The sequence below is a fragment of the Barbatula barbatula genome (genome assembly GCF_947034865.1).
Source record: "Barbatula barbatula genome assembly, chromosome: 9".
Classification (NCBI taxonomy): domain Eukaryota; kingdom Metazoa; phylum Chordata; class Actinopteri; order Cypriniformes; family Nemacheilidae; genus Barbatula; species Barbatula barbatula.
Genome location: NC_136772.1, coordinates 4,607,506 through 4,619,715, shown reverse-complemented (window position 1 = coordinate 4,619,715; position 12,210 = coordinate 4,607,506). Strand labels below are relative to the sequence as shown.

Below are 12,210 nucleotides of genomic sequence, written 5' to 3'. Positions count from 1 at the left end.
ACAGTGTACATTTGAATTTGAAATAATATTTTTTTCCTAAATTTACACAGCTTCGTTTATTCGTGATTTATATTCTGTTTGCTTTCTATGTTTCCCTTTTCCAACACAAATGTAACTCCTCAACTGGTCCACACGCACGGTTACGCCACCAGATGGCGCTATGGATCTTACCCACTAGTCCGATAGCAAAGAGGCAGCAACTCTCGAAATGAATGGTGATTTTTCTGCAGCTTTCATACCGAATATGGTTTAAAATACTGCAGTTAAATAGGCTGTCGATATCTGCGTCATTTCAGCTATATTAATATTATCCAAATAGCTCATTTATAGAGAACGACGTTGATTTTAGATGCACAAACTGAACGAAACAAAGGCAGAGTTTGGAGAACATTGTAATTCATGCTGTCATTTTAGCAGACTTGTGACAGTTCATTCATAATGTCAACTGACATTTTATGGCTTTTTATGGGCATGTAATGCCCTAAAATCAAAAGAAGTGCATGGCACGGTCAGCAAAGAGAAAGCGCAATGTCTATTACAACACACTCATATGGCATTGAACTACGTAAGATTTTATTGTTATAATAAAGTGTTTATAAATAACACGTTTATGAAAAACCAGTTGGCCTATACAGTAGATGCTTGTTGTTTAGTTAATTTGTGTAAATAAGGATACAGCACATAATATCAACATTTAAAGAAATTTGAATTGAACGAAAACGCCTCATATAGATTATGTAGGTTTTACAACATATGCATGCATAGAGAATATGTGTAGGCATTAAGTGCGCCTAATTTTTATTGCAATAATAAAATTCAGCTTATTCCAGCACGAGTCCTCTAGGATGCGCCCTACCTCTTTAGGAAAGGCGAAAGAAGTGCAGGTCTGTCCATTAGGTTTATTGTTGCCAGCTCAGCCAATCGTTGAATCCGACGACACAATAGAGTGGCCAAAGTTGCGGTATAAAAGGCCTAGCCGAATTTAAGCATGACATCTACTTGTCTGGTGCGTGGTGAGGCACATTTCCATAGCAAATCAAACATCGCAAACATCCTTTACCACGCCTTGGAACATGCATTTTACGCAGGTTTTAATTTCTCTAAGCGTATTAATTGCATGCGGTCCAGTAGGTCAGGGAGACATAACGGCGCACCAGCAGCCCTCCACCCCCACGGAGGAAAGCGAGCAATGTTCCACATGTGAGTTCAGGCAACACAGCAAGCTGATGAGACTGCATGCTATCAAGTCACAAATCCTGAGCAAACTTCGACTCAAGCAGGCTCCAAACATCAGCCGGGACGTGGTCAAACAGCTGTTACCCAAAGCGCCGCCTTTGCAACAACTTCTGGATCAGTACGGTGTGCTGGGGGATGACAGTAAGGATGGCGCTATGGAAGAGGATGACGAACAAGCCACTACAGAGACCGTCATGACCATGGCTGCAGAGCGTAAGAAATTTCCGAAATTCGTTAATGTAGTTGCATCCTTTTAACAGCGGACGATGTATCCACGGTAGATACCTGGAGAGCGCCTTTACGCAGCCTTTCCGCGCAAGTGCGCTCTCAAGACAGCCGCGTAAAACGCACATTCTCGCCCGTGCATTTCGTTTTTGTTTTATTACTAAAGTGTTCTGGCACCCTGACTTGATAACCAGCGATTTGGCGATGGACATAGACGCGCAACAAAAGCGCGTCAATCGCAAGAAAATGTTTTCAAATACATATGCGTTTGTTCATTATTAATATATGTGACAACAATCTGCAGTGCATAATTCTAGATAGAAGATCTCGTATTATGATTATTTATTCTTTTCAATATGCAATTACGCCGATTTTGGGATGCGTGGGCGTAGTAAACATTCATATTTTTTTAACTTGAAATTGACATTTCACGGTAGAATAATCCATCGATATCACGGGCCGTCTAATAAAACCATCACTGCAAATCTGCAGGATCACATGTCGTCTTCTTTCGCTAATATACTTGATCTTTTTTTTCAGCTGACCCCATCGTTCAAGTAGATCACAAGCCGAAGTGTTGTTTCTTCTCCTTTAACCCGAAGATCCAGGCGAGCCGGATCGTGCGGGCGCAGCTCTGGGTTCATTTGAGACCGGCGGAGGAGGCGACCACCGTTTTCTTACAGATATCACGGCTGATGCCCGTGACGGACGGAGGCAGACACATACGAATACGATCTCTGAAGATCGACGTGAACGCGGGGATCACGTCTTGGCAGAGTATAGACGTGAAGCAGGTGCTCACGGTGTGGTTAAGACAACCGGAGACCAACTGGGGAATAGAGATAAACGCGTACGACGCGAAAGGAAACGACTTGGCCGTCACCTCCGCGGAGGCTGGAGAAGATGGACTGGTGAGTTTGTTACAGTTGGATATTTATTTATTTATTTATGTATTAACAGATATAATGGCAAATTAAATGATTTATCAACTGAAGTTGTGTAAAAATGTTACTATTTCAGTATATTTGCAAGGTTCTTTGTAACACTGTATGATTACTTTAAAATCCACGGTAGCTTTCTTTTGCCAAAAGGTTCTTTATAGTGAAAGCAAATATCCTAAAAGATAATTAAGAAATGGTTATTTTAAGAACCTTTGGAAGGTTCTTTGGGGAATCCAAAACGGTTCATCTATTGCATTGCTGTGAAGACCCCCTTTTAGCACCTTTCTTTTTAACACTGTAGGGCTTTAAAAAAATATCTGTGTGTGTGTGTTCAGGTGCAGTTCTAATAATTACTGTTTCAAGGTCGGTAGCAAGTATACGCCACTATGCTGAACCCCGGGCTCTTTGGTTTCTTTCACTCACAGCTCCCCTTTATGGAGGTCAAAATATCAGAGGGCCCCAAGCGAATCCGTCGGGACTCCGGACTGGACTGTGACGAGAATTCTTCTGAGTCTCGATGCTGCAGGTACCCCCTCACGGTGGACTTTGAGGACTTTGGCTGGGACTGGATTATTGCTCCGAAACGTTACAAGGCGAATTACTGTTCAGGAGAATGCGACTACATGCACCTGCAGAAGTATCCCCACACCCACCTGGTGAACAAGGCCAACCCGCGAGGCACCGCAGGACCCTGCTGTACCCCCACCAAGATGTCTCCCATCAACATGCTTTACTTCAACGGCAAGGAGCAGATTATCTACGGCAAGATCCCCTCCATGGTAGTAGACCGCTGCGGCTGCTCGTGAACCAATGTCCGGACGGGACTCGATCCGCCTCAAAGACCCGGACATCCAACAACACCACCCGCCATCCAATATCAGTGCTTTCCGCAAGACACTGTGCAATAGAAGGACGCTCCCTCACTCTCTGGGCACTGCTTCATTTTCATCATTTTCGTCTAAATCAATATCTCTGCCACAGGAGTCAAACGGATGTTTTAAAGGAATGCCGTACAGGCTAGACTTGGGAATGGACACTATTGCAATCTCCGAACAACCTCTGCTTTATTTCATGTTACTGTTTTCTCCTTTTAAAATCCTCTCTTTAGTGCATAAAGGATACACGAAACGTGTTCATTTTAAATCTTTGCTGTTACAGCTGTGTTACACAACCGGTGAGCTTGTTTAAGAGACGAGTATCCAAGTGAAACAGAAGGGGAACTCAAGGACACTGAACAGAGTTTGAAAAAATGTCTGGTAAAGCGAAGCAAACTTCCACGTCCGTCGCGATAAACGCAAAACACGATCTAATTGTCAATTGTAGCTTTTCGAGCAGCCCTACACACTTGAAGTATTATTGAAATCGACATCGGTGGACATAAGGACTTGAAGCAGAGGCACTTTGAATGCAGTCTACACACGTGAGATGTGTTAAAGACAGAGAAATCGGAACTATGAGGATGAATGTTAATATCACGCAAACACTCTGTCTTCAAACCACACAGTTTGCACTATGGCAGACCAATAGAAAGAATTGGTTGCTAAAAATGTTGTAAAAACTGATTTTGATATGTTTGCTAATTGTATTGTATACTTGCCATCGTTTCCATTAACAGTTGCCTTTTTTAACCACGGTTAGTACATGTATAAGAACACAAAATATAGCAAAAAAAAGTGTACGATATAAATCTATGTATCTGTTAAAACAAATAAAGGTGCTTGCTATATATGTTTAACTCGGTTATTTCAAGAGCTCAAGAAGGACGATTGTACTACATTTTGCATACACTATAACAGAAACATGAAATTGTGTGTGTAAATCTGATGTTCAGAGGGGTCAACATACATTAGCTGCCTCAGCCTGCCTGTGTTTAAAGGGAAACTCTATCTCTTAAGGTGCAGTGGATCGTGCAAATGATGTTTTCGTTTTGGCACACTTTCCTTTTATCGTACCTTCACTTATTTCCCACTACCCAGGCGAGCTGCAGGGTAAACCCACAGTCTTTAATTCTGTGCCTGCGCTCATTTTCTCTTCTGAATAGTTCAGCGTGAGCATGCAGCAGAGTTACACACAAGGAGATGTTTTGACAGCATGACTAATTAGATCGAGCCCTCACTTCCGTCCAGAAGAGGGCGAACTCAGCACTGCCGAGATCTGCTTCCTTTCCTGCTGTGAGTTGGACAGATGCCACGGAAACCAGGTGGGAACTGTACTGAAATGAACAGAGGGTTGTGGGAGATTAAAAGTCCCTGAGCAATAACATTGCTTTGCACATTTCGCTTGCGATAACGCACCGCGGAATAAGGACACATAAGATTAAAGTCTAACTTGAGTAGGCCTACTGGATGTTTCACACTTGAACGTGAAGCATCTTTAGAAAAACCTTTATGAAACAGTTATGGCATCTTGGAATAAAGATGGCCTTGAATATGGCCTTGACCGACCTTGTGTGATTTTGTAGATTTGATAGTAATGCCATCACTTACCTTTAAAGACAAAGATGGGTAAGCCTTAGGTTCTTAAGTAAAGATGCTAAAGGTTCTTCACAGCAATGTCGTAGAAGAACATTTTGGGTTCCCCAAAAAACAATTTTTAGTCTAAATAACCTTTTTCTACTGTGAAGACATTTTTGTGAAACAGAACTTCTATAGAATGGTTTCTTTTGTTTTTAACGGTGTATAGGCCTGTTAACACAAGTTGGCTTGCAGTCAATTGACTTCGAACTTATAAAAATAATGCAGAAATCAGAAATTCAATTCTGAAACCAATATTTGAAATCCAGTTGCAATATTAAGAACATTCTTAGGATGAACATAGTAAATACAGTTCCTGTAACTTAATTGGTAAAGCATTGTGTTTGCAACATAATGTTCATAGGTTTGAATCCCTGGACACACATATAGCCTACTGATAACAGCTTGATGCATAGTAAGTTCCTTTGAATAAAAGCAACTGTCAAATAAAAAAAAGTCATTGAAACAATACAAATATAATCTAGATATAATAACACATCCTTTAACAATAACAAGCATTTTTAAATCGAGAAGGGTTTAAGTGAACACGGACAAGTGTTTTAACATCCGAAGCGCAGCCCCATTCACTGATAATCAGGTGCATCCCCCAGTAATCCATGACGCACTGTTAGCAGAAAAATGATTAATTTGTTTTCTTGTGAATCTGACTTTCAACACAGCCCCTTGTGCCAGGTAAAGACAAGTGCATGATAAACAGGAACAGCGATGGTTTCTCCGAGCCGTTATATCTGTCATACGGGGAAAGTTTTCCTTGTCCCGGCAGCACAGCGTCTGCCAACACATTCCCAGGTTGACAGGAGAGGAAGTGAGTGTGACAAAATGGGAAGGCAGCGTGGCTCCTTGGGGGACAGGAGACTCCAGGGGGAAACACATAGCTCATCTCAGCCACCAGGATTCCCCATATCCGCATGAGCTGCAGGAGAGCTGGGTCGGACAGGAGGAAAGCACCATGTACGTAGAGGAACAGGGATGGCTGCCAGGTGTGGCCGAACATCTGCATCTTCACACTAACGTGCATCGATTCTAGAACGAGGCACAGCTGGGGAAGCACTTACCTTGAGTAATGAGTTAACAGTACAGCGCTGTCAGAAGACAGGCTGAAAACTGATGCTAAGGTTTGGGACAGGCCAGATGATGCATTCTGTGCTATTGACGTCTCAACTGGTCCATTGCTATTGGGGTACTGTCTTTGCTGAAGTTCAAAGGTTAATACATTTGAAAAACACAATCTCTCTTATGCTTTTTTATTATCTGTGATGTAATGAATTATTCGGGGTGTGGGAAACAAAAATTACTGTAGCCTATGTGAATCATAAGACACACTGTGCAACAGTTATTTGATTCCCAAAGAAAGAAAACAAAACGTGCTAAAATAACTGCCATTGTTGCTTTTGGTAAAAGCCTCTTCCAATTATGTAAATGATCAATGCTAAGGTCACTTGTTCCATTCACATTTAATGTATAGCTTAAATGTAATGTAAGGAACAAAATCTTGTGATAAAACCACAAATGTAAATAAGCACTTTAGAATGACAGATCTGACGTAGAGACTTGAAAGAATAAAAATCAAATGCTATTGTGCGGGTAAAACTGATAACACAACATACGTCTTGAACTGCGAGTCACCTTGACTCTGTTTACGTGTGTGATGTAACACATCTCTTTCTTGTGCCATTTTATCAAATATTTCAAATAAACCTTTTGTGTATTTATTTAGGCTAGGTATTAAGTAACCATGTAGTTTCCAGCAAAACACTGATCAGTGATCAGGACCCCGACACCAGAGCCCTTGGAGCGGATTAAAGATAACATGCAACATGCTACTTCATGCATTCTGACTTCCTTAAAGTCCTTTCGGCAAGGCGAAAGAAATAGCCCACCCACTCGCCAACGAGCGATAGGATGACCCGCTTATCAAGATTGGCTGCGCTGTGTGCCCGCAGCTGCAGCACGTTACTCTTGCCATAGTGAGAGATAGTGAGGTGTGTTTGTTTGTTCACGGCATTTCAGTGCTGGATGTAATATAAACGGTGGATATAACGCTGGATATGGAGATCGTTTGAAACTGACAGATGGCGGGGTCCCAGAGCTATAAGATGCCAGACATGAACTGCACGCGGTAAGTCAAACTAAGTCATACGTCTGTGTTTTGTTGGCAATCGACGCGTACGTGCATAATGTAAAAAACACGAAGGGATTAATGCGATGATGCCATGTAATTGTGTGGTTGTGCTGTAGTTCCGTCGCCCCTTCCCGCCTTCAGCAGCTCGTCTTTTTCTGGAAATAATCGTACAGCTGTATTTCTCTTTTATTAATTTGATCAAACTAAATACCCTTCGAAGATACGATGTATGCAAAACTACTGTATAGGTACTCAAGATTAATATGAGATTGGCAGAAACTGCGTTTGTCACCCGATCTTTAAATAACTGCAAATATTCATTTGAAATATTTTGTAAGCTTATTTGCATATCACCCGTTCCTTAAAACATGTTAATGTGTTATATTCCAAGGAAATGTAACTCTTTATTAAGAATTACGAGAGCAATAACCAGAGCTTGTGCTTTCACGTCACCACAAGTGTGCACAATCATTACGAAAACTAATCGTTTGGTTTGACCATATTTGGTCTGCCGAAGAATTAAATTATGGTAATAAATCCATTATTCATTTTCCTTCCTATTCGATTAAAGAAGGGGAACTGGGATAAGTTATATTCAAGCGCAGTCAGGTGCTCAACTAAAGTGCCCTTAATGTGCCGATTAATATAACACTGCAATGTAATAATCGCCTCAGTTACCAGGGGACACGAGATTCTGCACGAACTTCTCGTCTCATCCGAAGAAAGCAATGAAAAGCAATAAAAGGCATCGGCCTCGGTCAGCCACTGACAGCTGCCTGTCAACACTCCTGATGGATTTATCCAGCGCATCCCTGCCTTCAACGTCGCTTGTTTTTTCACTTAGCTAAGAAATAGACATCCGTCTCTCCCAAAACATTAATGACCCTTGAGGAATCAACATTTGATGGATTACATCGTAAAGCTTCCCGACGTCGAGGACGGGAATGTGTCCTGTTTTAGCAATGTGTAACTCAATATCGCATTTGGGCTGGAATGAGTCATTCAGCAAGTTTTGTCCATAAGTCTAAGTTCATTTACAAGGCACACTAATGACCGGAGTGGAAAAGGTCTGTGGCAGTAAACCATATGCCCCCAGGAGACCAATGACTGACAGTGATGGAGAATAGATGCGGCTCTGAGGAGAATGCGAGATGTCTGGATCATTTGGAAACATGTGTCATCACAACACCTGTCAGACAGCTGGAGATGCAGGAATGCGAGGTGTCTCATATGGAGAAGTAGTTTTACTTTGTTTTGAAATCGAGGCAATACTATTTCTATCAAAATACATACTCATTTCATAATAAACACCGCTAAATAATCGCTGGGTTCTACAAATGCATTATGATTTTCTTAAATATAATACAGATTTACAAATAAATAATAGCAATTATTACTTTAAAGTATGTAACTAGAGTAAACTGCAAATCAAAATGTAGAATGTTGTAGCCTATATTACAGTTATTACTGTAGTACTCTTTATTAATTACAGTAAATTTATCAAATGTGGTAAATACTGTCTATAGGCCTACTTTAACATTTACTATGGCAAAGTGAAAATTTTAATTTAGCTACATTGAAAGCTCTACTTCTTGGGGAAAATATAATGCATCACATTGTTCAGAGGTTAGTATCAGTAAAAAGGTGATCATTCAGTACAAAAGCTTATGAAGTCGTTCATTAAATTGTGGACTTTGACAAGTATCACATGCCATTTACCCAAATCTTTTAACAATGCAAATATTTAAAATATGCAAAAGAGTATTTTACATTCGGAAAGTTTTACTGTCATATGGAGACAAACATCAGTGAATATGGTAAAATTGGTAATTTAACGGTAGTGTAAAGCAATACGCCCAGAAGCAGTGGGTTACAGTACATCTTATAATAGCTAAGGGTGTTGTGGCACAACGCGAAGTGGAGTATTTAGGCTGTGTAATGCGGTCAGTGGTTGTAAATCGAGGTATTTTATAACGGCTTGGAACGCGGCTCAGCCAATCAGAATCAAGGACCAGAACTGATATATGATAATAATAAATAAAATCTTTCTATAGAATTCACAAAAAGATTTAAGCAGCCTTTAGATTGGGAGTTTGTGATGATGTGGTAATCAAAAATGTTTTTAAAAATAGCTTCTTTAAAATAGCTCAAATATCCACCTGGTAGTGTTGTAGTCAAGACCACCTACACCAAGAGCAAGACAAGCCCGAGAGCAGAGTGTGTTGAGACCAAGACAGGACCAAGGCCAGACCAGCACTCCTCAATTTCATCTGAAAGATCCACATAATCCTTAACCCTAAAAAGTCATAATAAAATAAAAATGTAATTGTAGAGATGATTTTCCTTGAGTGTCTTTGAGCAAACAAATGACAAACGGCTGATATGTATTTGTCTGGAACTATTCTCAATAGAGTATTTCATATAGCTAACTCATATAAAATCACATTTGAGCACTTCTGGTCCAGCTCGTCCACAAACATACGTTCAAGTATTTCAATAAAAATCTTCATGACCACGAGAACCAACTAAATTAAATTCACAGTTTGTCCACACTTTGACAGGTGTCATGTCTAGAATGATAATATCTACCCCGGCTGCCCAGGCATCTGTCTACAGAGCCACAATGTTTTTTAACCTTTGCTCCTGGTTGCAGAGGCACTGGGTTGGTATTTGGCATGTCCCCTGACCACTATGTGCACTCCATCTCATGCCAAACCCTCATACAGTACTCAACCACAGCCAGCTGCTCATTCTTTAATTAATGAATGCCATTTGACAGCTAGATGTAGCCTAACTAGTCCCTGCATCTACGGAGACCTTTGGAGATTGTTTGTTTGAACGGGAAGTTAAAACGGGTGATACGTCCATTTTTTTTATGCTTGTAACCAAACAGTTCTTGGCCACTAATGACTACCATAGGTGGTAAAATTACTTTACAAATTTCTTTGTTCTGTTGAACTCAAAAGAAGATATTTTGAAGAATGTAGAAAAGCAAACAGTTCTGGGATGCTTTTGACTATCGTTGACGTTTTCTAAAGCTTTCTTCCAAATATCTTTCATGTATTCATCAGAACAAAGACATTTCTATCAATTTGGAACAACTCGAGAGTGAGTCAACGATGACAATGATTTTTGGGTGAACTATCCCTTTACCGTTTGAACATACTCACTCATAAATAGCCTCGAAAAATGTCCAGCTATAGTGTTTTTAAGCTCGCCCCACATTTAGAACAACATATTAACACTAATGAGCACACATGTGCTGAACCCGAGCGCAGAGCCCACGTGGCAGCGAACGAGATCATGCGAAGGCACTGTAACTCGATAGTACATCTTATGATAATATTGCATTTAACATAGGGAAAGGTCAAACCACAGCACGTGTTTTAGTTTTCACCGCCCTCTGCTGCGACTTCAGCACTCGCTCTCGCATCGCTGCAGGGTGCAAATTCTATAGCAAGGCAAAGCAGGGTAGAGGTGAGGGAGGCGTGTGGGGCTCTGAGCACTCGGGGGCCTCATTTCTCACTCACCCTTGTTCGAGACTTCCATTAAAGTTGAGGGTGTGTGCGTGCGCTCTCGAAACAGCCAGAACAGCAGATCCGATGGGGCTATAATGTATATGCTCTGGCATGAATATCAGTCTGATAAGTCAGGATTAAATGATGATCATTTCTAGAAAACATGATAGCTCCGTTAAAAAGGTCACACTGGATTTATTTGACCAGCTGTCACTCAGTTTACCCAACTATAAGAAGCTGAATCGAAGCGGATATCGCACGATGACGCGTGTGAAGTAAAAACACAAGCACTTCTTACGTGAGGTTTTTGCCCGTAGTTTGTGTTACCACTGCACTTCTCTTTGGCTTCAAGTACAGTAACTTTTGCCCATTTAACCATCCAAAATGAAATTACACGTGCTGGATGCATCTACTCTGGGCTATTTTTAGTGCGGCGATGAGGATCCAGATAGGCCAGAGAATAGCACTCAGCACAACATCCACCTGCTTTCATTTAGCAAGGGAAACATGGTTTGGTGCATGACTGAGCAACATTTGTGGAGATTAAGGCATGAGATTTTATGTGCAAAATTAAATGTTATGTGTGATTTTATGTGCTGAATCGGCTCTGGAAGTGTAAGTCCAATTCGTTTTCTCCACAGGGGAATTGATTTTATTACACACATTAGCCTAAACTGTATGTCATTTTTATCACGTGTGATGCGCTTTATTACATCTTCAAGACAATAAATGTGACGTTCAATTAAGTTGATTAAATATACAGTATTATCAGGGTAACGTTATGAGTGTAACTTATGTAACGGTAAAAATGTATTTTTGAAATACGGTCAAAAACTGATTTTACAGTTTCTTTTCTAATTACTCAAGGTCATGCCCTTTGCCATCCGTCTTGCACTGCAACCTTACATCAGGATATTGTGCTAAGGTGTATTTCAAACCCGTATGCTATCTTCTTCTGTGTTCTGTGGAAGAAAGAAAGCCACGATACAAGTTTAAAATGACGTAAATGTAAATGATGACAGAACTTTACCTTTCAGAGTTTGTGCCAGTATTTAAGAAGGCTTTATGTGGAAACCATTAAAGCATACTGATCTATTCAATAAACTTCATACATTAATAGTACAAAAACATATGACAGACTTTACAGACTTGTCTACACTTATTCAGCAAACACTGATGTTTCATTCCAAGCACAAGATTGTCATCCGTCAATTTAACATGAACCTTTTGCCACAATAAAAAACATTGTGTTTTTTTATATATGTCCAATAGTGAATGTTCTGTGCAGCTTAACCTGGTTTCAAAAATGACAATAAAGACAAACACGTTTTCACACCAGTAATATTTAACACAGAGCACATGTTTCTCGAGCCCACGAGTTAAGGACTGCAGCGTAATTGCTTTACAGCTGTCGATTGGCAAAATTATGGCCGCAGGAGGACATGCATCAGAGTAATTTAGCTCCGCTCGAATGCCGCATTAGAGGGTGAACTCAATAGCTCCGTTAATTACGTATAACATTTCCTCTCCCATAAACCAACCACAGCTGGTACGAATGCCGCATTAATTGCTGTGTGCGAGGATCATTTCGTAACGAATACATTGACAGTATGGACACCAAAAGAAAGCAACAG

At 40.6% G+C, this 12,210-nt stretch overlaps 1 protein-coding gene across 2 annotated transcripts; it reads left to right on the top strand.

Annotated features, from left to right (window-relative positions):
* Positions 1 to 200: 200 nt before the first annotated feature.
* On the top strand, positions 201 to 4,129 carry mstnb (myostatin b). Of its 2 annotated transcripts, XM_079465180.1 has the most exons (4): positions 201 to 215; positions 1,129 to 1,449; positions 2,002 to 2,372; positions 2,828 to 4,129. In XM_079465180.1, the coding sequence occupies exons 1-4, from the start codon at positions 209 to 211 to the stop codon at positions 3,206 to 3,208; spliced, it is 1,080 nt and encodes a 359-aa protein (XP_079321306.1). In that variant the 5' UTR covers positions 201 to 208; the 3' UTR covers positions 3,209 to 4,129. The 2 variants fall into 2 exon arrangements, with proteins under 2 accessions (XP_079321306.1, XP_079321305.1); XM_079465179.1 differs by lacking the exon at positions 201 to 215 and having other exon boundaries at positions 619 to 1,449.
* Positions 4,130 to 12,210: the final 8,081 nt, after the last annotated feature.